Below are 27,127 nucleotides of genomic sequence, written 5' to 3' on the forward strand. Positions count from 1 at the left end.
GGCAGAAAAAGGATAGCACAAGCATGATGAGCTTCAACTCACACTCACATTTTTTTTTTAATACATGAAAGCTGTGGTTCACACATACATGTGCCTACATTAGCAGTTTCATAGAAACAACTTCATACTTTCAGATTAATGTGTGCATACACTGCAAGCTGTCTAACACCTTACCATAATTATTGATTTACAAGCACACACGCATAGACACACATCTGAGCAGTCAGTTAGCAGGAAATCAGAGCCTGTAAACACAGTCAAACTGACTGATTCAAAGAGGAAGCTTTCCGTTCACAAGCTAGCCTTAGCTACGTAGCACTACTAGCTGCTACAGAAAGTTTGCAGTATATAAATTTTAGACTCACATTAATATGATTTTCATTTTAAGTCATGGGCATGTTTATGCTTTGCGTATTGATTCTTGCCATGTGGCGACCATTAAGGCGAATAATAAATGACTGTAGTCAGCAGTTTTCTGTCTTAGAGCTGCGGTGGATGTTGCTTTAGTCAATATGAAGTAGATCTTCTGGCCTTGGATATGTGGTCATGATAGGTAGAAAAAACTTGAGAGAGCTATTTTAACATTTTCCTCCCCCGTCCCCACTTGTTACTTGTACCTGTCTGATAACGTGAAGCATCTTGAAAAGCCCCAACCAAGACAAATGTACTGTCAGATTGACATCTGTCAGCCTATCAGGGTTCGTGACCCCAGCGAACCACACCGAGATGCTTAATTCATAAACGGAGAAAACATGGACCAGTGTTGAACTTTCATCTATGCACTTGGAGAGTCAAGTCTTTCGGTAACGTATTCAGTGGACTTATGAGATAAAGTTGAAATTTTGTGCGTGTTTTTTTTTTTTTTTTTTTATTTTTTTTTGGGGTCTTGTAGAAACTAACTGAACATTTTATAAAATGAACTTCACAGTCCAAAACGGCATGGTGGTTTGTGGCTGCTACGCTTCTTCCAAGTACAAGACAACTTGTTAGCAGGAAATCAAAGCCTGTTCATGATCAAAAGAAACATGAACTTCCAGCTTCTACTTGAAAACATACAGCAGGAAAGTGATCCAAGAAGACCTCCGAGTGTTTGTTGTCTGCCAAACACAGCGCCTTGTCTGATGGTCAAAAAGACTTTCCTTCTCTAACAACGCCGCCTCCCAGATGCCTTTGGGCAAACTCTAGTGCAGCATTGATGAGTTTTCTTCAACAGTGTTTTTCTCATTGCCTTTGACAGATGAAGAGCCTGGGCAGCAGTTGTTGTAGACAGTCTCTAAACAGGTGTGAATATTTATACAATTACCTATATTATGTAAATTATTTTTATTTGTCAGTTTTAGAAAACGGTTTTCAATTTGGCACTAAAATTTTTTGCTGTTTTTTTTTTCTAGCAAGTTTTTTTAGCCCAAGTGTTTCTGTTTGGCTAATTAGCTTAAGAAATGCTCAGGCGTGCATCCGGCCTGAGGGCAGAACCCAGACTGACGGGCTCTTCACGGCTGGTCTGTTAACTCCTGTGTTCAGGCTGAATCTGCATCCTGTTTCTCTCAGCTACATTATTGATGTCGGTTTCTGTTACCACACTGAGTGGCTCAGCGCGTGTGTGCAGGAGCGTCTGCACACCTGTAAGTCACTGCCTCCTACCATTTCAGCTCTCTCGGCTCTGGTCTCGACTGATTTTCTCTCTGCTCTGCATCCCCTGGTGACCCCTGAACCCGGAGTTTACAGACAAGAGATGGTGACCAGAGCTCAGCACATCTAAGCACATGAAGGGTTAATGGTCCTGCACCACCAACTCCCACTGGAGAGCGGGAATTCTCTGGTTTTGACTTCCTTCGTTAGTTTTTTTTTTATTGTTAACAAACTTAACGGTACCGTTTTGTTTTCTTTTAGTTAGTGATTGTTGCATTTATGTACTCTGTCAGTTGGTGTGTTAAGTTCATGACTTGTTGGGTTTCTTTTTTAAATTTTGTTTCTTTGACTTCTTTCGTGAGCTCAGCATATTTGTTTTTGTATAACTTTCGAGTTTAATACTACCAATAATAAAAATTTCTTATGATCTGTCACATATTCATGTGCTAACATTGCCCAGTCAAAGTACAGATCTATAGACCCCTTTATTAAATTAGAATGTTATTGAAAATTGAATTTATTTGGGTAACTCCATCACCAAGTGAAACACGTCATTTACTAATTAGACCAAGTCTGATGTTTTAATACCTTTATTTGTCTCAATCGTGATGATTTTTTGCTGACAGCTGATGAAAATGTGGCATTTAAAATTTGAAAATTACAACAGGCCAATAAAAAAAAAACCCGGAGTAAATAAATCAATCAAAACATATTTATGCTACACTTTTCAGATTTTTGTGCACAAAAATGCTTCAAATGTTTTAAAACTATGATTCATTTTCCTTCCACTTCTCTGTTACATATCAAGTTGACGCATCCCATTAAATCAAGACGATGTTTGTGGTTGTAACATGACAAAACGTCCCTCTTGTTCGCTCTCAGGCTGTCACTTCTCGCTAACAGCTGTCCTCTCAGCCTTCTGGGAGGATATTCCTCCTCTTTGCCACAGAAGAAGCAGACAGGCCACTTGAAGTAAAGAAAAATCAAACATCCACTAAGGCAGCTCACTTAGCTGACTTGAAGTAGTATAAGCCCCACGAGTTGTGGGTTTATTTCCCCTGGTGTGGAGTTAAAGATCAGAGTGCTTTTGCCTTTTTTATTTTTTTATTAAACACATGGCTCCCACAATATTAGAAAGGTCACATAAGTGCACACACAAAACACTGCATGACTGAGCTGCCAAGATGACTAGAAGGCACGGAGAAAAGGGAAAAAAAAAAACACACAAAAAAACTCACAAATGCAGCCAAGTGTGAGTGAGACTGGGAGATGAAAACATAAACCTCACCCCTCGGAGCTCAAGGGTTCTTAAAAAATTCAGACGTGCCAAAAGAGCGCCGTAGGAGTCCTTCCACGGGTCAAGAGGGAGAAAAAGGGATGAGCCACACAGGAGAGAGGAGAGGAATGATTTAGCTTTGTTTTAAGCTTCCTCCTCCTCCTCCTCCCTCACCACAGACCAAGATGGCACTCTGCTTTCTGGAGCCTAATGGCACTGAGTGGGTGAATTTTTACATTTCCTGTGGAAAAAAAAAACACAGTGGAAAAATGGGACAGTGACTGCAGAGTCAGTTAAATGCATTTTGTGCATGCAGGGGGCCATGTACTGACATGGTGGTTGAGTGCTGGATGCTGCAGTAAGGTAACCTACTTACACTGATCCCCCCCCCCACACACACACACACACACATATACACGTACACACACCACCCCCAGGTTTATGTACACACTCAGATGCTCACTCCTGAACACACCACAGCACCTCACCCGCTGAAGGATGTTTTGGCCCTGTTTCAGACAGTAATGTGCGCCAAAAGACAGGAGGTGGTTTGTGGGATGAAGACTGATGTGGGAAGAAAACTCACACAGACTAACATATCATGGAGTGGGAATGCTCGAAACACCTCAAAACGCAGCGGCTCAAAATAAAAAGGCACCTTTTGACCTCTTGAAATATGAGCCTGTGGCTCATATTTTCTTCCCTGCTAGTCTAATGCAGCCATTGACCCCACCATGGCTCTTAGCAAAAAAGGTCAGCTCTTCAGAGTATGCTCAAGAAGACAACAGGTTGGACACAATCACAGCTCCCAGCTGAGGCAGGAAAAAAAAAATCACCAGCTGACACAAACGGTGTGAACATGCGTTTGATTTAAAAACTGACCTTCATCAGGTGGAGCTGTGTAGCGTCAGGAGGGACGTATCAATCACGGTTTCGTGATATAAAGTTATGTACAACTTGTGTGGTCAACGGAAAACATGCAACATTGTTGTGCAATGCCGCCATCTAGTGGTGAAAGTGAACAGCAAGCTGTTTCACAAGTTTGTTGCGATTTTCTATTCAATTCACTTCAATTCCCATTCAACTAAGCAGCTGAGCTGTACCACCGATTCAGAAGAAATGTTCTTTCGAAAACAAACTAATCCTGTTAATATGAAAAGAAACCTAAAGCAGAACCTGAGCAACTCGTCAGAATCTGTTTTGGTCAGATTTGAGCTCACAAACAAGGAATTTGACTTTGTCATCAATGTGCAAACACTTAAAAAATAACATAGGGGAAATTTAAAAAAAATAAATAAAAACCTTTCTAGAATACGTAGTATTTTTACAAAAGACATGTCCGAATTAGGTTTATAAACATTTTTGACTATCGCAGGTGGTTAATCCTGAAAAATAAAGACCCGTCATTTAACCGTGCAGACATTGTATGTACATGATAGTTGACACATACGGGGTCAGTATCTAAGCTTTCCCTCCAGATAAACTTTGGAACTAAATTATCTTTGATTTTCATTTACATTTTTCTTGCAAGATTTCTGAAAGGATTATAACATTTTATATGTATGAAGTGTAACTGGTAATGTTCTTTGTCCCTTTTTGTGTGAGCTGTATACTTGGCATGTTTCATTGTATTATTCCTTCAGTTAATCCATTTATCCATTGAACAGGATGGTGGAGTTCATTGTCTTTACTCTAAGTGTGTAAATTCTTGTGTACTTGAAATACTTGCCCTTTTTTAGACAATAAATAATGAACATTTGAATAAGGCCCCGTTTAAAACACAAGAAAAAATGCTAAAACAGGGCAAAAAATATAAATAATGCGTCATGTATTAAGATAAAATTAAAATTGAATTATCAAATGTAGTGTTAAAAGAATTGTCATGACGATTTTGACACCAGAGGTCGCAATTTGTATCAAAAAACAGGCAAAACAATACTATCAGGTCTTTCTTGTATTTCTTTCTTTTTTATTTTTTTATTTTATAAAACTCTTAAATACATTCACCCCTGACTTTGATGACTTTTGGTTGTTTTTAATGACCTCTTTAATGATCAGATGTTCGGTCTTTCGTCTTGTGTAGGTGGGGGGAAATGTGTTTCAACTTTAGCAGATAAAACCGAAGCAGTGCGGAAGAAGCCGGACAGCTGACCCAGAGTCAGACTCCGACACGCCGCCTCGCTCTTCACAATGAACGCGGTGGTTACAACCTGATCTGAGATCAGCTCTGGCTGCTCGCTTCCCGCCAGTGGGGACCTCGTGTCTCTCCGTCCGGCCTGCCAGCGGACCATGTGGCGGAGCAACATGGCGGCGCGGAAGAGGGGCGAAGAGAGCGATTTAACTACCGGCAACAGCGAATTTCCGTCCCGCAACACCCTTAATGAGGTACCTGTTCCCCCGCCGCACATAACCCGGCATCAAATTAGTGGCACAAGGGCGTTTTTTGTCGCTGTCGTGAGGCGGTTTCCGCCGGTTCGCGAGGCCACATGCGCGCATAGCGACACGTGGCTGTAGTACTACTGAGGTAGAGCTCAGGAAGATGGCTAAAGTGGATCAGGTAACCTGGCTTTAACACCCAAATAGTAGTTTATTTAACTCTGCCGACATTTATTTGGCCCCATGGCACCTTTGTGTTTTTGACTGAGTGAGTATTAAAAGTGGGAGACACGTTTGTACGTCAGGAGGACAGGATGTTCCTGAGGACAGGCTGAACTCTTCTCTGGAGCAGTCGGTGTGGTTTTAAATGTCTTTCCGGTTGATGGTCGTACTGACGGTTCACAAACGCCACAAAAAGAATGTGCAGATTTTTCTACTAAAAAGGGAAATACACTCTTCCTATGTTTATTTACAAATTTAAACAGTGTCCAGAAATGCCTATTATCTTGTATTTGTGTAATTGCAGTACTACTGAGCTCCTTCATTTACAGCTGACTCCTCCTCCTCCTCCTCTGCTTCATTAGGGGGTCCTCTCTATCATTATGAATGTATTTCTTAGAAAATAGTCTATTGAACAGAAGCTTTCAGTAAGTAACTGTTTACTGCAACACAAATTTCTGACTACAGGTGAAAAACACCCTGAAAATGTAGCCACATCAGGAAGTTTTGTCTTAAAACTTCCTGAGAAGAGGCAGTTTTTACTGTTAGGGCTTCCCTCAACACCTGAAGGAAAGGAGTGTGTTGTCTGCTGGCTGTGTAATTGTGGAGCCCTTCTTCCCTTCCTGTGCCTCCAGCTGGTCCTGAGCAGAAGTCAAGATGTGGACCACTCCATTTTAGCCATCTTTGAAGACTCAGCTGCTTCACCAGAGGTCAGTGTTGAAGCTTGTTGAAAGTATTTGACCCGCTGCTAATTTTGTGAATTTTCAGTGAAATTCTTTTTTATTTTATTTTATTTTTTTTTTACAATTTCCATTTTTTGCTGTTTTAATTTCTTCTTTTCATCTTTATTTATTAATTTTGACCTGCAGTTTGACATATGGTTCAACAGATACAAATGGTATAAAAAATAAATGAATATGCAAGTCAGTCCAATTCAAGCAATCCATTTTGTTAAGGAAGAATTTCTAAAATAGTTAACTTTGGAAAAAGTTTGGCTCTCTCTCTCTTCCTTAGATCCCAGGTCCTCTCGGCAGGCCACGTGTAGCCACAAGGAAAACAAGAATGCGTGATGACATCACAGAATTACAGAATTTAATCCAATATAAGACAATGCATAAACTTAGAAGTAAGACAATTCACAAACCTACACCAGAAACTGCAGAACAACAGAAACATACATTCATTACCTGAGACAAAAAGATAGAAAAGAAGAAGGCAAAGACGTTTTTGGAGAAGTTGCAAGCGCAAAATCTAATTTGTTACTTCTGTGTAGAAAGTTTTATCCTCTTGTATTTAATTTATTCAAATAAGGCGTACCTTTTCTCCTCCAACCAGGAGCTATCTCTGACCCTCTATCTGAAGCCTAAAACCCCTGCCGTGTTTACAGCCTCTCACAGATGAGTGTGAAAAGCTGGAACTTCCACTGTATTGTTTTCTCACAGACAAAAGGCAATTCAAACGATCCCAGCAAACCATCTGCTGGAACTACAAGTAAAATAAAGGTCAATAGGCCAGAATAAGTTACTGATTTCAAAACCACAATTAGGCCATTTGAATCAAGACATGTTAAGTTTTAAAACTAGCTTATTTTAAATTTATTTTCTCAACAATTTGAAACAGCTTATAACTAATCCCTACCCAAATAAGAATGGGACAAAACAAACAAAAAGAAATGACAATACTTATGTAGTCTGATGTAATTTTCCTCAAGGAATTAAAGTAATTCATAAAACTTTGCCATGTCTGAAGAGATCCATGTCGATAGTGTAACCTTTTTATGGATCTTTTTAATGATGGACAGCAGGCAATCAGCAAAACAAATAATTTATTATCATCTTATGGTAATATTACAATTGGCTCAGATGTTTCTGCCATTTTTCATGAGGTGAAACTTTACGTCGGCATGCAGAATCTGCACTCACGATCCTTGATGTTTATTATCCTACCAAGTTGTTCTCCCCATCACACCAACATGACTAGACGGGTAAATGTTGTTTTTTTTCTTTCAGAGTCATAACGGTGCAGAGGAAGCAAATGAGAGCCTGCTGTGCGCCCTGACTGAGATGCTGGACCGAGTGGGGCAGGACGATGACGACAATGGGATCTTCTCACCCTTTGACGTCCTGCCAAACACTGAGCTGCTGCACCGAGCGCAGCAGCGCACAGACGAGCCGCGCCTTCAGGTGGGGAGAAGCTGAATGACAGCTGGAGTAACCATGGGCATCGATGTCGTATTCAGTTTGGGCTTTTAATAACTAATATCGACATTTCTTTATCTGAGGTGAAACATTGACACAACAAACGGCTTCAATGAATTATTGAAGTGTGTTAAATTATAAGTTTCTTCTCAAAGTTATTTTTAGCAACCCATTTAAAGTAAATTGTTTCTCAACGTAATCGTCCCGAGGCAACAAAAAAAAAAACACACTCATAAGTGCTCTGGAAATTTTAACAGACTTTGAAGTGATCATAGTTCAGTTTCACAAGGTTGCACATTTCTTGCTGTGGAACACGAGATTTCAATCCGGACCGGAGCAGAGTGCAGAGACTTTAAAGTTTTTACACTGGCATCTTCCCGTGGACTTTGTAGTGACTTTATGTAGGTGATAAAGGGTTACTGCTGTGACAGCATGATGAAGTTTATGTCAAAAATCAGCCAAACAAGACTGAAGTTGACATTCCTGCAGCAGGAGGAAGCAGATGCTTATCGTCTGTAGATGTAACATGCAGAAACATCAATGTTCCACTGTGGAAATTCACTCAGGAAAGGGCTGATGTAAAATAGGAAGTTGAGAGGAAAATATCAAAACACCCTCTCAGCTGAAAAGCTAAATCTGTCCCTGGAAACCCGCCATTTTTAGACAAGCAATTCTGTGTCTAAGGACGTGTTTCATATCTGATTGTCTGGTAGACTCTGATTGGGGACCAAGGTTGCAACAATTGTAACATTTTCAGCTGGTCCGGTTGACTTTCACACTGCATTGTGTCAAATTATCCAAACTATTTGAAAAACTTGTTCACGCCCTCGCCTGTGGTGGCGCTGCACTAAGAATCACTGAAGGAAAAGACACTAAAACCTCCAAAGAAGACATAAGTCCAACCTCCTTCTTCACAGAATGTAAACAAAAAAGGACTGCTGTCAGATTTTACCAGTTGTATGATTTCTGTTTTGTCTTTGGTAAAAGGCCACCATCCGTTCCTCTCTCTAGTGCTGGACACGCTCGTTTCCTTTCTTTGCCCGTTTAGCACATTTCAGCACCAAGGCAGTTCAAAGTGCTTTACATCATAAAAATGTTTTTTTTTTATTTTTTTTTTTATTCATATTTACCCAGAATGCCATGCACCGTAGTTCACTTCCTGCTTTTGGAGCAGTCTTGGGTTAGCTGGACTTTTAAAATGCACCAGAGTTCACTTCAAACAAACCAATACCTAGGTTTTGAGGCGGACCATAGCTCCCTTATTTGGTCTGCATCAGAGTTTGATTGCGCGTTCTTACCTCCCCAAACGAACCAGACTTTCTAGGCAAATGGATCAGACTTTGATGAAAGCAGACTAAAAAAGCTGGCATAAATGCACATTTCTTTGACATTCTGCTGTTGATGGGGTGTTGTTTCTCTATAATCTTTTTTTTTTCTTGTCCGAGAAACTATTTCTGACCCTCAACCTCTGTCTTCCTGCTCTTCAGGAACCCTCGCCTTCTTTCAGACTTCGACCGAGACCCAAGCCACCAAACGAAACCTCGAGAACCCGTTCAGACGGAGAGCAGAAAGTAGAGAGGACCGGTCGCTCCCAGATGTTAAAGAAACAAAACCAGAGACTGTTCTCTTCCAAAAACAGGAGGGCGAAGGCGGAAGTGGAGGTTTTCACCTCAACGTCCCTCGTCAGTTTGGTGAAACTCATGCACTCCTATTGCTTGAAGCTGCATGTGGAGAAGGAGGACGATCCGAGGAAAAACAAGTCCCTGTTTTCTCAGGAAGAGGTGTTGCGGTACGAACGGCCCTCCGAAGACAGCGACGAAGAGATAAACGTCGTGTCTGAAGATGAGGCACCTTCAAAACAGACAGAGGAGGAGGAAGAGGGTGGAAATAGAGGGGATGGCCCACTCCTGAAGAGTGTACTGCTAAATGGAAAGACCTCCAGAGAGAAGAAGAGTGTGAGCTTTGGTCCCGTTCACGTGGCGTCGTTTGATGAATCGGAGGAGGAAGAAATTGAGGAGAAAAGCAGGGAAACGCTCGAAGAGCCATCGGGTTCAGCACTTCAACCTTCGGACCAGCCCCCAGAAGGAAACAACGGAGAACAAGAGAAGAAGAAAGGTGAGACAAGAACCAAATCACTGAGCCTGCAAGAGTACAGGCAGCTCCGGCTGAATAGACGACCCCCGGTGGAGGAACATAGGAACTACAACACCGGGTGGCCTTCTGTGTCTGAGCTGCCCAAAGAGCTGCCCCCCATCCTGCCCCTGCGTAGACCAAACACAGCAGCTGAGTTCAGCACTTTCACCCAACATGTTAAGTTAAAGGAGGCTAAACTTCACAACCATCTACATCACAAGAGGCTAAAGAGCTCAAAACCTGAACCCAGAACCTCCCCTGCCAACCCACAGTCTGACCACTCAGCCACACCCAGCGGCAGGAAACCAGACAACAGGAGAAGTCCAGCGAAGAAGCCAAAGCTCGTCAGTAGCGACCCTCCAAACCCAGTCCTCGTTAGACTGCACAGCAACAAGCATCCACAGCAGATCCAGAATGAATCCCCAGCACTTTATGAGAGATCTTCAGAACCAAAGCTCAGTACCAAGCTGACCGAGATGCCGCCACGTGTTGACCCTGAATCTCCTCAGGATCTGGGCCGAGCAGAGCGGCCGTCGAGTCCAGACGTTGGGTTTACTGCCATCGCACCACGCCTCCATCGGCCTCCCACAGAGGGTCACATGATGCCACAGGAGGAGTTTACAGACACTACAGAACCAGAACCGCCTCAGAACGACTGCAGAGAGAACAGTGCTGCTGATCAATCAGGTAAAGCCTCTTGAGGACGGGTCACTTCATCTGAGACAGAGAAAACAAGACTAGGTCGAGTTTCTGAATTGATTTAATTTAAACAAAAGATTTTATTTTATAGACTTCTCACAAGGGAACAGTTTTCCTCACTGACAGCTTCTCTGAAGCTAATCAAGGGAAATTTCATCTTAAACTAAATGTAATGATGTTTTCAAGAACAGGACAAAATAAATCCTTTCGTCTCGGTTTGTTCTTCCAGGTATTGAAGCTGCTGACTTGACCAGCCTGCTGGAGCAGTTTGAGGAAACACAAGGTGGGCTGAGAATGTAGTTGGAGTGTTACGGCTTTAAAATGTCTTCAATTTATTTACAAATGGAAGTTGTCCTTAAATATGTTAATCACGGGTCTTAAATTTTGTTGTGGCAGGACTATTTAATCTTGTATATTGTATGTAGTTGTTTTTCTTGAGACTTTTCTGTTTGAGTAGTGGGCAGACGTCTCCATTGTGTCCTGAGACTTCAGGCAGGCTACCGCTAACTAGCTGCTAATATACCCCTGCTTGCTAGCTAGCTAGTTTTTTTCCCCCGCTTATCGTAGGTTAGTGAAAAATAATCGCCAGTAGGCTGGAGGACATTCATTTTAGTTGGCTGGATGTTGTTCGTTTTTTCCATTGGCTGACTTCTGTTGCCAGAAATGTGACAGTTTTGATTTCCTGTGTGGCGAAGTCCCAGCGTACTGAAATACTTACTGGTTTAAAAGGTAACAAGCTTTTGCTTTTCCTTAAGATTTTAACTCTTATGTCAAATGTAAACGTGACTTCTATGGCCTTTTCCTGTAAGAGAGTCACCGAGTGTTTTTCTGCCAGGAGACTCTTCCACCTGAGCTGTTGATCTCTGTTGCTCCCTCAGAGCAACTCATTTGGACTCATGGCTGCTTCTCACAGAGCTTCAGACATTGTTTTTATAACTCAATCCTGCTATAAATCCTTACCAGTTAGATGCTCAAACCAATTAGATTAATTGTACAGCATTATAACTCTCTATTTAGTGTTTATAGTGTTTTCCATTAAATGTCTTGTGTTTTATGTTAAAATGCAATAAAAAAAATACTTAATTGATCCCAATAAATGTTGTGGTAACTCAAATTCTTCAAGATTCTTCAAGAATTTGAATATTTCTGTTTGCTTTGTTAGTGTTAAACCATCTTCTCATTTTTTCATTTTTCTTTTTTTTTTGTTGTTTTTTTTTTCCTTTCAGCTATAGACGACGGCATTTGTAGCAACGGGCCCAAACCAGTTCCTGCTGCTTCGTCCTCGTCCATCGAAACGAAGTGTCAGCTGGGCCTGGACAGACCTGAGCCTGCAGGACCAGAGCTGACCTCTGCATCACCACTGAAGCCCCCTGTGGGGCCGCTGGGACCACCGAGCCCTGAAGACGGTCTGAAAGACGTCCGGTTGTTGGACGTCCCTGAGGCTCTGCACACCGAGGTCGTCCTGAGCACCCAGAGGAACCCGCCCACTAGATGCAGAAGTCTGTCTCTGAAGCTCGTTCAGATCATCGAACCGCGCCCGCTTCCGACCAGGAAGGTTCGGCCGAGCCAATCGGAGCTGCCCACGGCTCACAGTTCGGCTCAGATCTACGCGTACTTGTGCTGCGATCATGATTACTGCGGTTCTGCTGAGCGATGTCCTCCACAAGCCCAGCAGCCAGCTGAAGCCGCCACAGAACCGGAGCGGACGGCAGATCACGTTTCAGGGAACCCTCGATCGGCTCAAACCAGGACGGGTTCGGAGACGGACACGAGTACAGACGAGGCTCTGCGGTTTTCACCCAGAAAGGCTGCAGACAGGGGCGGCCGAGACGACAGCAGGGCGGCGCTGTGCGGCCTCCCTACGCCTCCACCCACTCCTCCTGGGAGAGGACGGAGCAGGAGGAGGTACCGGGTAAGATCTCCTCGCTCGGACTCCGGCTCCACCTCCTCGTCCTGCTCCTGCTCGCCAAAACGACCCAGGTGCTCCTCGTCTCTCGTTGTCCTCAGGTGTAAGCGCTGCCACCTTCTCTGACCTCACGTTGTTGCTCCTCACAGGATCCGGCGCCGGTGTTCAGAGAGCAGCTCCTGCTCGTCTTCCCCTTCCTCCTGCGCCTCGCCTCCTCAGCGTCACCGCACGGCCCGATCAAGGTCCAAATCCAGGTCCTGGTCTCGGTCCAGATCCCGATCGTCTTCTCCTCAAATATACCACAGGCGCTGGAGGGATGTGTCTGCGTGAGTTACTTTTTTTGATGAGTCCTCGTCACACAGTAATGTGTAAAAGTCTTGGGTCGTCCTCAATGCAGGCAGACTTGATGTAAAAAATTCTCCAAGTTTTATTTTAGTGATCTCCTATTTTAATAGGTTCAAGGAAGCATGGCTGCTTTGAAGTGAGGTGTTAAACAGTGTGTGGTTGAAAACCTTTACGTCGTTCTAGCTGTATGTTAACAATCACAGTGGGCTTCATGTTTGAAGTTTTGTTTTGTTCTCGCTGCAGCAGCAGGGAGTCCAGGCGGCGCAGCAGAGAGCGGGAGATGAGGATTCAGAAACTCAAAGCCATAGTGGGTACATTTTCTTCCATATCATACCGTTATGTTTTTGTGCAGCGGGCTGAAAGTATGTTAACTTGTGTGACCCAGGACGAGCGCAGGGTGGTGTACGTCGGCCGGATCCGCAGAACGATGACTCATGACGAGCTGAGGGAGCGCTTCTCTCAGTTCGGAGAGGTCGAGTGCGTGTCGCTTCACTTCAGAGACGGCAGGTCGGTTCTCAGAGTCACTCTGCCTCGTTTCTTTCACCCGTTGAACCGCATTAATGTGAAACCGTCGTTGGTCCCCACAGCGACCACTACGGCTTCGTGACGTTCTACAACACAGAGGACGCGTTCGCAGCCATCGATAACGGCGGGAAGCTGAGACAACCCAATGAGCTGCCCTTTGACCTCTGCTTCGGTGGTCGGAGGCAGTTTTGTAATTCTGTCTACGCTGATCTGGGTGAGAAATGTTTCCTTCTGGAAAAAAACCCTCACTGTCATTTCTTTTAGCTTAATTCCCAGCATTAAAGCTGGGATATGTAATTTTAAAAAAATATATATTTGTTTTACATTTTAGTTAAAATGTTATGTTGTGACAGTGTAGTATGACACAGATAATCTGAAGAAATCGAGCTCCTCCACCTGAGCTGCTATTACCGTCTGAAGAAATGCTCCATTCAGAACCAATCGGAGCCAGGGGGAGGGTCTTAGTGCTGTCGATCAACCTCATGTACACTCTACTCAATGTGTTAATGGAGGGACAACTTAGCATTACAGGAAAACTGTTTATCCACTGTTATCAGTGGCTGTAGCAGAGAAAATAGGGGATCGGTGAGCAGCACATGCACAAGCCTGATTGACATCTCCAAGACCCTCCGCCTCGTTCTGACTGCTTCACAACATGCTGACAATTTCAACAAATATGTGAAAATACATATATACTTTTTTTAAGTTACATACTGCAGCTTAAAAGGCAAAACAAACATCTTTTGTATATTTGGGATCAAATGGTAATTTTAAATGAATTTAACCTGAATTGACCTTGTTGTTCAGACGCTAACAGAGAGGCAGAGCCGCCGCCCCCCAGGAGTCGGTTTGAAGATTTGGACTTTGACTCGCTGCTGAAACAGGCCCAGAGAGGACTGAAGAGGTAGCAGAGCCGAGTGCAGCACCAGGACGAAGATCATCCAGAGACTTTCTGGAGCCCAGAGCATCAATCTCACAATAATGTAGCAAAGTCTTTTTTTGTTTGTTTTATTACTTTTATTTTGGGTGTTTTCAGGTTTGAATGAATAAGCTGAACACGTTTGCATTTATTGATTTGTACGTGACAGTACAGCACTGACTGTACAGTTTTTCAGGTGGAATGTTGAACAGCATCATTATGTAGCGCTCTGACAGTGAATATGTTTTATTGCATGTTTGTCACATTCCAACACACAAAGTTACATGTTTAAAGTTTTCTATATCAAAATAAAGATGCTTTATTGTTTCTATTGTGGGTTTTTATTTAAAGTTTTTTTATTTAATCCTCTTCATGCTGTCTTTTGTTTCCCATGGAACATCCCTGCTTGAGCCAAATTTAAGTGTAAAATACCTTTATCACATAATCAAGCGTGAACGTCTTAAAGTCTCATTAATGTTTCATTGTTTTTATCTCATTAATGAGACAAAACCAACCAAACAGTGAATCTGCAACAGCTCACACAGCTAGTCATGTGACCAGCAGCTGCACGTGAAGCCACTGAATCCATAATAAATATAGAAACTGAGCCAATCAGACAGCAGGAAGATGCACAAAAAAAAACCACATCATTAATGCAACAAGAAATTTACTGGTTAGGATATAGCGCAACTGTGGTGACTGAACAAAGTAAGAACTGCAATTTAACTTCCAGTTTAGTCTTTACAAACGGAATAATTTATATATTGAACATGAACATTAATTTTTAGATTTTACATGAGAAAAAATACAAGATGTGAAACAAAAGGTGTTAGTTTTCCATATTGCAGTTTTCAATACAATTACAACCTTTTATGTTGTTTTATTTCCAGAACCACTGCTCTAATTTGGATGGTTAGGAAAAATGACCATCCAAATGTCATTTAATACAAAAGTTTAATACAAAAATCATTTATTGTTTAACAATCTCAAAATGACAGAATATAACAGTAAATGGACTCACACAAAAGAACATGAAATATGACAAAGAAACGTCATCCAACACTGGAGAAACTATTGGGAAACTTCTGTGCAGCAGTAGATGAATTACAGCAAATTCTCATAAACATAAATATGTAAAAATAGAATTAAATAGACTTTACACTGTTGACAAAAAATGTACTCCAGGCCAGAGAAATAATAATGTGTAAGAGAGCTTAACATTGTTTTCAATGTGCATGTCTGAGCATTTAAAGACTATGTATTCATTTATTGACATTCAAAACTAAAGCATAATTCTGTGCAGATAACTGCATGGATATATTCTGTATTATATCCAAATACAGTTAGTGTTTGGCTGACAAACCCTGTTAGTCAGCCATCAATTAAAATCATGTGTGCTGAATTAGGGGGATACATAAAACTTGTGGGGCAAACTTTCAGCCCTGGAGGACCAGTGCTGAAAAACACTGGATTAGACGTTGGCATTTCTTAGATTTCAACCACAAAAACAACATTGGTTCAATGACATATTTTCATCATTAGTTAATGGGCTAGAATTGGATGGTTTATCCACCATCTGTCATCAACCTTAACCATAAATTCAACCTTTGTGATCATAATTCAACATTGAATTAACATCTTTTGCAAACAAGCCAACAGCAAAGTGGCTGTGAGGTTGGGACATCCCACTCATGCAAGTACTCATTTTAAAATGTTATTCTCCCCCCCCCCCATTCAATAATAAAATGCTCTCACCCAGAGCTCAGAAGAGGAGGAGGAGAAGATTAAAATGGGTGTGACAAAACAGCATACACTGATTCAACATTGATCAGATGTTGATCAGACATAGGCGTTTTATTCAGTAGATTTCAACCACAAAACAACATTGATTCAATGACATCTCTTCAACATTGGTTAATTGGCTAGAATTGGATGATTGTTTGATGGTTGATCCACCGTCAGTTGTCAACCTCAACCAAAAATCAACCATTCTGAGTATAATTCAACATTGAATTACCATTGCGTGCTATCTGGAAAAGAGTCACATTTGATGACGTCCAGGAGGTGCAGAGATACCTGGCTGCTGGAAGGCAATACTGCCAGATTCCAGGATCCTCTGAGATACTGGAACAACCAAATGACCATCTATCAAACCTCTTCCACCTTTCCTTACAATTTCTTTGCACTTCAGCATCATCTGTACCATGTGACCGGCTGTTTTCTACAGCTGGAGAAGTTGTACCAACAAATACAAATAAATGTTGGAAAAACATAGTCTTTTAAAATAAAAAATTTGTCAAACAAAACAAAACAAAAAATTCCCAGTCTTCTTTTATCCTCATTCACCATCATGTTATATTTGACTGTATCTAAAAATATCAAAGATATTTTAAATTTAAATGAAGATATGATATAATACATTATAAAATACAATTACTTAAATTATACTATCGTACTAAGTCATGAAATCAATGACAGGTGACATCTGTGGGGATATCTGTGTGCAGAAATGTGCTTTTGGCCACATTTTGAAGAATCAGAAATGGATGATGGAAATAACTTTCTCTATTTCAGAAGAAAAAATTGACACTCACTTGAGACGGTTTTTGGCTTTCCTGAAAAAGTTAATGCTCTGAAGGGGAAATAAAAAATGAAAATAAAACAATGAGATTGGAAGTTAAATGGAAAAATACACAATAGTGTTAATGTTTAATTAATGGTGTTGGACATGATTAAAAATGTATAAATGTTTTTCACACTGTAAAATAAAATAATGTGAGAAACTTCTTAATCTTTTGGATGCAATATTTGGGACATTAATTACTTTATCAATCTGTTATGTTTTCTATAGTTATATCCAATTTTGGCTTGATGAGTCCTCCATATATTTGAAATATATTGGAGAGTTAAAAGTGGCTATTAACAAAACAAGTCATCACACTGGACTCTGTTTATGTCTGCTTTATTTGGGCCAGAGTTGGAGGGTTTTGGGTTCTCCTGCATTACACAAATCATATTCTCAACATTCTCACAGAAACCCCCAACTCTCTCTGAGAGCAGGGCGTATTTATACTAAAATGTGTCCATGTATGTGTATGTGGGATTCTCAACCAGTCCAGTTCCTTCTTTGGTTGACACAGATCTCTTGGCTCGTCTTTAGCTGAAATTCTATCAGTCTCCTGATAGATTCTATCAGGAAACTATCAGAGTTTCCTGGAATCGTCCACAGCTGGGACATTTCAACATCTGGATGTATGGGTGTTTACAGCAGTTTAATAATTGTTGTTGACATCTCTCCAAATCTGAATTCCTTTCTGATTTCTAGGACAGAATGATCCAGTCTATTTGCCACAGTAAGACTGTTACAGCTTCAATCGTTCCCTTCAGACATATAATACGCTCCTTCACACTGCAGCCCAAGGGTGTCCAAACTGAAGGCAAGTATTTTTGGGTCATAAAAATTGTATTTCTTTTGTCATGAAAAAATGCAAAAGCAATTCTATTGTAATAGCAAACTAAATCCTAATTAAATATATAGCCTGATTTCTAAGCAGAAAGTATCTGTAAATCATTTTCAGTATATTCTAGGCAACAGGAACATTATGAGTACCTGTTTTTTGTTGTTTCTGTTTTGAAAAATCCTCATATTTAGCCATATATTAATAATGGGGTGCAGATTATTTGGAGTAAAGTTACTCAATGTAGTGCTATGTACTATCAAATAAAAATGAAAGCAAAACATTTAGCTTTTGAAAGCTGTTTTTAAGTGCGTCGGAAATGAATAAACAGGAAATTCTTTGCAGATATCAGAAGGAGTCTTATAGTTTATTAAGTTTTACTATGTCCGCATTTCCAACATTGTCGAGCTCTTTCTAATTTGTGGCATTTACTGACAATTTTGTGCAGGAAACGTAAAATTCTGCAGGCAACTGTTTGGACACCACAAAGGGGCTTCCACGTCATTCTTAATTCAGATATCTAAAATTGTAATTTTGACTAGTCATAATTGTGTAGAAGATATCTTAAATCGTAATTACGCATATGTCTCCCGTCAAATGACAGATCCAGTGACGTCATTTGAGATATCTTGAAAGGAATTTTGACTAGTCAAAATGTAATTGAAGATATCTTGAATTATTATTTTTGCTAGTCAGAATGTAAATACAAATATCTTAAATTACCATTCCGGATAGTCAAAATGTAGTTTTGTATAGTCAAAATGAATTTCTAGATATCTGGAATGTAATTTGGGATAGTCAGACGAAACCGAATTTATGTTAAAACGGCTTGCCATAGTGTTACCTGTCGCTATGAGTCAAGGAAGAGCAGAAGGAAGAGCAGAGGAGAGTTTATCGTTCAGACCGGATGTTGACGGGTTTAGACTTTAGAGTGTGAAGTTGCACAGCAACCGTACAGCTGGGTGAAGCAGGTCTGTTAATTCATGCTGCGATAAGACGGTGTCATAAATCAGTGTATAAAAGCAAAGGTTAGGGAGCAGAGCTATGCCATTTTCGTCTTAAGCTCCATCTGAACAAGAGGCGAGACGGCTGTGTGTTACACCGAGGACATGTCCACACCTGGCAGGGACGAGAGACCCTTCATCGGTGGGGTGGTGGAAGGTGAGATAATTGATCAAGCCTGGTATTTATTAGACTCCTCTCGTAGATTTATCGGACTAATAAGTCAACATAGATTTACCTCCTGGTCACCTGATCCTGGTGAATTAAAGCTTAGATTTGCTGTATGCAGGGTTTTATGGGCGGCCATGGACTATGGAGCAGAGAACAGAGCTCTTTAAAAGGTGAGTGTACTAAAACAGCACTGCTGGGGGGGGGGGAGAGTTTTCATCCTGAGGGACAGGGCCGGATTTACAAGGATGTGGGCCCTGGGCTGGAGCTGCTTGGTCCCCGATTCACTAAGGAAAACTTATTTTCCAGATTAAATTACAGTACATTAAGAGCTAGTACTGTACAAGTCCAGCCAATAACTTTATGTTGTTTCCAAAGAAATTTGACTGTACTTTTATGATTTTCAAATTAAATTAAAAAAGTCATCTTTGTTGTCTCCTTAGATATTGTGGCCCTGGGCTATTGCCCCTATAAGCCCTTTTCTAATGTCTGACCCAGCTGAGGGATAATGATGCATTGTTCTATCATATAATTAAATTTAAAACTGCATTTAATGCAAGATGTAATTATTTTGTGTCACTGAGTCAGCCATGCATACCTCATCATATCTGCGGAGCAATCTGTAATTTAATCATGTTTGTTTTCCAAAGGGAGCACCAGTGGGGTCTGAACACCTACCTGTACGCTCCCAAGGACGACTACAAACACCGGATGTACTGGAGAGAACTATACTCTCCTGAGGAGGCAGGTCAGTCTCATGCATTCATCCACTGTCTGTACCCACTTACCATTGAGGTCTGGTGGTGTGCACCCTGGACTGGTCACTAGTATGACACAGATACACGCACTCATAACTAAGGGCAATTTAGAGAAACTGGTAAAAGTGTGAAAACCCCTAAACAAAGCTGCTATTGCAGTAGAATAACTGACGATTCTGAAAAATCCCATCTTGACACATTTTTTGTTTTTCTATAAATTTCTCAATTCACTCATGCTACACTTAGCATCTTTATCGCAGGCTTTTATATCAAGAAACTCTAAATTATAAATCCACATCTTTCTCTTACGGAAGATGCATAATTTCTCTTCAAAATGGGAAAGACAAGACAAGAAAAAGGTTCATTAGTGTGTTGGTCTTTACAAGAAAATGGCTGCTTGCTTAACTTTTATTTTATTTAAAGTTTTAAATCTTTACACCAAGAGGATAAGATTAAACTTTCTCACAATGAATACTTCAGGTGGGCTGCAGCTGCCTGAAAGCTCAGCTTTGATCTTCAAGAATGAGGTTGTGAAAAACACCTCATGCCCAGTGTAATGTACAGCGGAGGACCTGTGATGCTGCGGGCCTATTTCTCTTTTACTGATAGTTAGCTGTAAATGGAGCACCAACTTGATCTTTCAGCAGGATAGTGACCCTAAATGTATGGCCACATCAACACAAAAATGATTTACCAGACATAGAAAGCAGCCATCTTCAAGGGTCAGCTGTAAGGCCTGATTCAAAGTCCCTTTATCTCTGTGGAGACGATGTTTAAACGCTAAACTTGGCGCATCGCTGCTTGTTATCAGGGATGTTTCAGACTAAAGTTTGATGTTTAACCCTCTGAATCTATCGTCTAATCTCAGGATAATCCTTCAGGTTTTTACTGCCTCGTTATTCTTACAAAAACGCCTCTTGTCGCCTTTGGACATTATCAGGAAGTGTGTTAAAGTCAATCTGTGTTGGAAACTGTCGAGACAAATCAGCGACCCCGCCTCCACCTTTTCCCTTTCTCCTAGAGCAACTGGTGGCCCTGATTTCAGCAGCCGAAAAGAATCGGGTTGAGTTCATCTACGCCATCTCTCCGGGTCTGGACATCACCTTCTCCAACCCCGGGGAGGTGGCAGCTCTGAAGAGGAAGCTGGACCAGGTAGGACTTTGACAGCCGAGGCGCAGCATGGCGGAGCAGGCTAGATGAAACTGCTGACTGTGTCGAGTTTTATGGTTCCCGGAGGATTTACTTTACGAGTGGGTGTAAAAACCTTCAGCCATTATGCCTTTTGAGTCGCAGTGCCTAAAACGTCCTTCCAGCTCAAAGTTTGTTTTTTTGTTTTTTTCTCATATTGCAACCACAAACATGGAGGACGGAGCTGAAAACAGGTCGGCAACGGAAGAAAACCCAGTTGGAGTTTTTAGCTTCGCCTCCAGCAGGTCGACAACCTTGAAGGCAGAGAACTGAACTGGTTCAGATCGAAGCATATTTGTGTTAAAATGTCCCAATATCTCAAGGTGTAACGCTTGAGGATAAAAAACAAACATACAAAAAAAAAAAAAAACAATGGTTGCAGGCAGTCTGCACAGCTCAAGGTATTTGTAATGAAAAGCAAGCAAAAACCTCAATCTCTAGATGTGCAAAGCTTCCAAAGACAAACCTTAAAAATACACTGGAGCTGAGGCCAAAGGCAGACCTACAATATATTGACGGTGGAATAGAAAATTTGACAATGAAGGGGTGTGAATACTTTTAAAAGGTGCTGTAGTGGATTTACAATGAATAATCATTTTGTAGGGAAACAAAACTACTTTTATTCCTTGATTTCAGTTTGTGGTTTTTATTTATTTATGGGTTTTTTCTTATCGGCCCACAGCTACTTTTGACTCTACAGTTTTGGCCCGTGTGACAAAAAAAATTTGGACACCCCTGATCTACTTGGTTGAAGTTGTTTAGTTTTACAAATTTGCAGACTAAATAGCTAATTATGTTCACAATCCTCTGGCCGTATGCAGATCAACAACATATATTTCTGCAACCGTCTGCTTAAAAGCAAAAAACGAGTTTTTATTTAATCAGACTGTAAACAAGTGCAGTCGGTAAATTCACAGTGCAGCAGCTCCTGTTTTTGTGATTGGCAACAAGTCGTTCAGATTTGGTGAGGTCATCCTGCTGGTCGTGTTTAAACCATCATGTTGCGTTCCAGGTGAAGGCGTTCGGCTGCAGGTCCTTCTCTTTGCTCTTTGACGACATCGAGACCGAGATGTGTCCGGCGGACAAGCAGGCCTTCAGCTCCTTCGCCCACGCCCAGGTGGCCGTCACCAACGAGGTGTACCAGCACTTGAGAGACGCCAAGACCTTCCTCTTCTGCCCAACAGGTCAGGTTGCTCTGAAGCAGCAAGCGAGGCTTAAATGTGATGTTTTTATCCCCTGCTCCTGACTCGCTGTGACTCTCCAGACTACTGCGCTGCTTTCTGCAACCCCAACGTGCCTCAGTCCTCATATCTGCAGACCGTGGGGGAAAAACTCCTGCCGGGGATCGACATACTGTGGACTGGTGAGGCTCTAGTCAGTTTGCTTCCGTGTTTTCAGAGATCAGGTCCATCTATTCAGTTTTTGTTTTGCTGCCGTTTCTCAGGTCCGAAAGTGGTGTCCAACAAGATCTCAGTTGAATCCATAGAGGAGGTGACGGCGGTCCTGAAGAGGCCACCGGTCATCTGGGACAACATTCACGCCAATGACTACGATCCTCAGCGGCTCTTCCTGGGACCGTATAAGGTGTTCATCAGCAGAATCAGCTCTGCTGTAAATGTATGAGCTCGCTAACGATGGGCTTTACTCCGTCTTCATGAAGGATCGACCCACTGAGCTGATTCCTAAACTGAGAGGCGTGCTCACAAACCCCAACTGTGAGTTTTACCTAAACTTTGTGGCCATCCACACTTTGGCAACATGGTGCAGATCTTCGGCTACCGGAGGAGGAAGTGATGTGGAGATGGGTGAGTTCTGCTGTTTGTCTCGTATTTGGGTGAGACGCAGGGGTACGGGGGTCGCATCTAAAGGTAAAACTGGATACTCCTGGTTTACGGTGTCGAAAGGAGGGGGATGTTTCTGGTTACCCTTAAAAATAATCAGCTTTTTCTTCATTAAAACCACTAAGGAGTAGAAAAATTATGGGGAAAAAACTTAACATTTTGCACTATACGTTGTAGTGTCCAAATTCTAAACTAGAGACGAGTCTTGAGGTTTGACTGAACCACCTTTTTTTTTTTTAAGGAAGATTGAATACTAAGGTATTCATAAAATGTGTTTTTTGTTTTTTTTTTTGGGAGAAGGAAGCTTCAGGCTTTCATTAGATTCTCCTGCAGCCCAATAAGAGTACAGAAACGGAGAGAGTCTTGCTGTCTGGGCTAAATGTCTAACTTTAAAACTGCTCTTTTTTAAAAAAAAAAAACATTTATTTAACCAGATAAAAGCCAATTGAGCTCCAAACCTCTTTTGCAAGAATGATCTGCCAACAAATGTTATGGTGGACAAGACAAGAAGTCAAACATAGACATTAAAAATACATAAAAGTGAACAATTTCACAATAAAGCGCAGTAGTTGTGACAACAATAATTTAAAAGTAGAGGCAATTCAAGATTTGAAACACACCGGTCACTGCTGTTGGTGTTTTAAAATTTCGTGGAAAGCGTTCAGTGAAACACGTTTTGACATTTTTAGTTCAGCTCTCAGGGCGTTCCAAGCAGAGCAGCTAAACGCTTCCCCCCTCTTCCCCTTTTTCTATTTGCACACAAAAAACATAGAGATACAAACTGTCCTTGGAGAACAGACAGCAGTTATGGTTTACGCTCTATTAAAACATGGTGGTGGTACTATGGTCCTGTGGGGCTTCTTTAGTACATGCAATGTCTGCAGAAGAAGAGGAAGTAGAGTGACTGTGCTCAGAGTGACACTTTTAAGATCCATAACTTTTTAAGAAAGTTATAAATGTGGAAAAAAAACCCCCCACAAAAGTCTGGATTGGTCTCTAATCTAATCATCTGAATGAGCTTCATCTGTGCGTCAGTTAAATAACGGAGCGTGGTTTGACCCTGAGAGCGACCTTGTCTGTTTCTGCCTCCAGGCTACAGCCCTCAGGGAGCCCTGACTCTGGCCCTGTCAGACTGGCTGCAGGAGTTGATGAGCGCCGATCAGCCGGGAGGTAGAGCACAGCCGGAGTTGGCCTCCGTTAACTCAAAATTCAGAAAAACCAACGAGGCGGGAATCCGATCCACTCATGCCTGCAGGTGCTTGTCGGTCGGCTCGCCTCAGGAAAGCGCCTCAGCCGGACGAGGAGCCCATGCAGACGGACGCGGCCGAGAGCCTCTACGTTCCCGGGCCGGGAGAGAACCCACTGTACACGGCCGAGCCGCTGACTCTGGACGACCTGAACCTGCTGTCGGACCTCTTCTACCTGCCGTACGAGCACGGGGCCACAGCCAGGACCATGCTGGAGGAGCTGGACTGGCTCAGGACCCACCGCGAGGCTGCCGCAGCGCAGACGGAAGAGGTAGGGTAGGGTTTTTTTTTGTTGTTGTTGTTTTCTATTAAACACTTCCTGGATCATCCTAGTTCTCTTCATGAAATCACTGCTTTTTGATTTCAGTGGCGCGGCCGGGCAGGAAAGTTCGACAGCATGTGCGACGCGGTGGTGCAGATGTTCAACCGTCTGTCCAACGCCCCGAACCGCAGCGTTTTGTACGACCTCTACAACTACATCTGCGACATCAAGAGCGGCGTCGGACTGGCTCGAGCCTACGTCAAGACTCTCGGTGGGAAAACTTTTATCTGTTCAAGGATGCATAATGAGAATGATCAAAATTTATAAAAGTTTCACGTCATTAGAAGTTTATTTTATTGTTTTTTTTTTAAAAACCTCACTCGTATATTTCATATATTTTTTTATTACATTATTATAATTCAAGTTTTTATTTGTGTTGATTAAAATGTTTATATTTATACTGCTTAAATTGGGCTGGGCATTTATCGTATCGTTTATCATTTATTGTGATAAATCACGATGAGAATTTAGATTTATCCAATTATGCTTAAAACCGCCCAAAACTGGACTGTTAGCTTCACTATTTGATCCTCTATTTGTTCAATAAGAGTGTCAGTAAATTTGAAAATATGATTAAATGCAGGTACTGGGTGTTTGTTACCAAATGTTTTCCTTTCACTTAACTTTATTTCATTACTTTGCTTGGACACCAAACTGTGAAATGGCAGCCTGTTTTAGCAGTGGCTGTTTATGGCTCACTCTGCAAGTTCCCCCATGATAATTATAGGCTATAGCATAAAACCTGTTTTAAGGAAGCAGTTTTATTTTCAATAACTGTGAGTCACTGTTATCAAAATTAACCAAAATTATAAAAAAAAAAAAAAAACGTACGTTAGCTGGTGAGTTGCTGTTTGTTAAAGAGAAGCATGTTGTTCATATTGTGTGTTTATTTCCACAGGAGGTCAGGATCAGCCCTCCGCTCAGACGCTGACCGACGATCCGGAGCCGTGGGGCTTCAGAGGAGGCCTCTCTGGAGAGTTCCAGGTAACCAAACCAGGGTAGCGACTTCTTCCAGAATAATATCTGGTAATGACTCAACACCTGCAGGAAATGAGGGGAACTGAAGTTGGAGAAAGTCAAAGTAAAAATGTTCGAGTTTGAATTTGCAGAGGATGCTCCCAGGACATGGAAACAGGGATCTGTTTAAACGGCCTCCCATGACCGCAGTCTACTGCGTGCGTCCTTACTGCAGCGGCGACAAGGTGAGGTCCGTCACTGAGGCACCGATTGGGTTTTGTTTAAAATGTGACCCAACATGGAAACTGTTCTGTGTTAGGCTGAGGTGCAGAAGATCTTTAAGGAGATGCAGAGAAGAGAGGAACAAAGCCCTAAACTCATCAGTGACTGGTAAGAAAAAGACCAAAAACAAATAAAAATATGTGTTTTTGTTTCCTCTGTTGGAAACTTCCTGTGGGTAAAAAGGTTGGTAAGATCAATGAGAAGGGTTTGGGGGAAATAGGACTAAATATTCTCAAACTAGATATAAAATATAGTTCAGTTTAAGATTTGATCATTCCAAAAAACTAGGGAAAAAAAATGGCAAACCCAGATATTTTTGTTTTTATTGGAGTTTTATATTTTGTTTTCCTAAATCTGTACCAGCTTTACTTTGAAAGATGTGAATTTAGGACAAAATCTTTTCTCTCCCTTTTATGAAGAAGTGCTCATGTTTGAGAAGATAGATGAATTAATAACACTCCTTTTCTTTGTACTTCCATTCTTCATTTTACCCAGTTTTATTTTTTTTCTTTGTTAGCTTTTCATTTCAGGCTGATATTTTGATAGCCATTCATCCCCAGGTCTGAAATCATAAAATATCCACAAACAAAGCAGCGTGGAGTTGCCAACTAGCCGTCAGTGATGAGTGTTTGTGCTGTAGATGTCTCTTGTCCTGCGACCTGTGTCTTAACGTGCTCTGCTGGCCGTCCACAGCCTGTCCTCGGGGGACGTCGCCCCCTCTCCGCAGTGCGCTCTTGTTGTGGAGGACGACATCGGGGTCTGTGGATATGCCCTGGGACTCACCGATGCCAAACAAGCTGCAGCCACAGAGCAGGTGGTCAAAACTTAAGATCCCTGTTTTAGTTTCTGCAACAGTTGTTTGGAAATAAACAAAGTGTGTCTTGACCGACTGTTGCCTTGTGGTTCCAGAGGCCAGGAAGCGACACCTTGTTAAAGGATTACCCCTCCCTGGTTGTGGTCCAAGTGCTGCCTCGGGTCACTGATCCATCCCCGGCCAGGCGTATGGTCGCTCAGCTGCTGTCCTCCATCAGGAGCAGCGGTAAGTGGCCCCGACTCAAAGCTCTGATCAGTAAGACTCAAACAAAAGGTTTACCCCAGGGGGGAACTGCCCAGCTCCGTTCCTGCAGCTTTACTTTACATCAGTCATGATCAGAGTTGGGTAGTAACTAGTTGCGTTCGCTGGAGTAACTTTCTGGAAAAAATGTACTTGTAGGAGTATTATTACACTGTACTTTTTACTTGAGTAATTTCAGTATGAAGAATCGCTACTCCTTCCTGTCTCACTGCGGGTAACTTCGCTGAATGGAGAATTGGCTTGTTTTAACTTTAAAAGTCAGCAGACATACACCTGCAGTTTTTTGTTAAACTTTTATTTTGAATAAGATCTTTTTGGAAAAAAAAATTATTTTGTTTTTTGTACATTTGCTTTAGATTTTCATTTTGGTCCTTTAAAACACTAGAATTTCAACATACCATTATCTTTTGGTTGATTTTTTGATATTAAATGATTGATGTTTTGATCAGTTACACAGTACTTGAGTAGTCTTTTTTTTTTTTTTTTTTTTTTTTTTTTTACAAATTTTTTTTTTTTTTTTGGTATTTTTTTGGGTGGGTTTTTTTTTTTTTTTTTTTAGAAATTTTTTTTTTTTTTTTGGTATTTTTTTGGGTGGGTTTTTTTT

General features: G+C 41.6%; 2 protein-coding genes across 5 annotated transcripts in view; both read left to right on the plus strand.

Moving 5' to 3' along the window:
- The first annotated feature begins 5,034 nt into the window (after window positions 1-5,034).
- On the plus strand, window positions 5,035-14,538 carry LOC106951254 (PPARG related coactivator 1). 4 transcript variants are annotated; one of them, XM_015038657.1, is made up of 11 exons: window positions 5,035-5,290; window positions 6,136-6,210; window positions 7,510-7,683; window positions 9,186-10,518; window positions 10,760-10,813; window positions 11,757-12,510; window positions 12,586-12,762; window positions 13,025-13,088; window positions 13,167-13,288; window positions 13,369-13,520; window positions 14,114-14,538. In XM_015038657.1, the coding sequence occupies exons 1-11, from the start codon at window positions 5,195-5,197 to the stop codon at window positions 14,212-14,214; spliced, it is 3,102 nt and encodes a 1,033-aa protein (XP_014894143.1). In that variant the 5' UTR covers window positions 5,035-5,194; the 3' UTR covers window positions 14,215-14,538. The 4 variants fall into 4 exon arrangements, with proteins under 4 accessions (XP_014894143.1, XP_014894144.1, XP_014894145.1 ...); XM_015038658.1 differs by having other exon boundaries at window positions 13,028-13,088; XM_015038659.1 differs by having other exon boundaries at window positions 11,763-12,510.
- A 3,955-nt stretch (window positions 14,539-18,493) lies between these two features.
- Window positions 18,494-27,127, plus strand: part of ogal (O-GlcNAcase like) — a 12,158-nt gene continuing 3,524 nt past the window's right edge. The window contains exons 1-16 of the mRNA XM_015038664.1: window positions 18,494-18,844; window positions 18,975-19,026; window positions 19,504-19,601; window positions 20,633-20,763; window positions 21,812-21,983; window positions 22,064-22,162; window positions 22,244-22,383; window positions 22,460-22,604; window positions 23,733-23,810; window positions 23,896-24,158; window positions 24,255-24,420; window positions 25,108-25,193; window positions 25,319-25,411; window positions 25,486-25,556; window positions 26,142-26,262; window positions 26,358-26,487. Coding sequence (XP_014894150.1) covers window positions 18,793-18,844; window positions 18,975-19,026; window positions 19,504-19,601; window positions 20,633-20,763; window positions 21,812-21,983; window positions 22,064-22,162; window positions 22,244-22,383; window positions 22,460-22,604; window positions 23,733-23,810; window positions 23,896-24,158; window positions 24,255-24,420; window positions 25,108-25,193; window positions 25,319-25,411; window positions 25,486-25,556; window positions 26,142-26,262; window positions 26,358-26,487 — 1,897 coding nt within the window. The 5' untranslated portion in view covers window positions 18,494-18,792. The remainder of the gene's footprint in view (window positions 18,845-18,974; window positions 19,027-19,503; window positions 19,602-20,632; window positions 20,764-21,811; window positions 21,984-22,063; window positions 22,163-22,243; window positions 22,384-22,459; window positions 22,605-23,732; window positions 23,811-23,895; window positions 24,159-24,254; window positions 24,421-25,107; window positions 25,194-25,318; window positions 25,412-25,485; window positions 25,557-26,141; window positions 26,263-26,357; window positions 26,488-27,127) is intronic.

This window comes from Poecilia latipinna, unplaced genomic scaffold (genome assembly GCF_001443285.1).
Source record: "Poecilia latipinna isolate Pla-1442-1.1 unplaced genomic scaffold, P_latipinna-1.0 Scaffold449, whole genome shotgun sequence".
NCBI classification, from domain to species: domain Eukaryota; kingdom Metazoa; phylum Chordata; class Actinopteri; order Cyprinodontiformes; family Poeciliidae; genus Poecilia; species Poecilia latipinna.

What these genes read in the sequence shown, in the direction of transcription:
- LOC106951254 (XM_015038657.1), top strand. Translation starts at nt 5,195, where the DNA reads ATGTGGCGGAGCAACATGGCGGCGCGGAAGAGGGGCGAAGAGAGCGAT. An exon ending in CAGACGAGCCGCGCCTTCAG is followed by an intron (nt 7,684 to 9,185) that starts GTGGGGAGAAGC and finishes CCTGCTCTTCAG; the next exon opens with GAACCCTCGCCTTCTTTCAG. An exon ending in CGCTGGAGGGATGTGTCTGC is followed by an intron (nt 12,763 to 13,024) that starts GTGAGTTACTTT and finishes TTCTCGCTGCAG; the next exon opens with CAGCAGGGAGTCCAGGCGGC.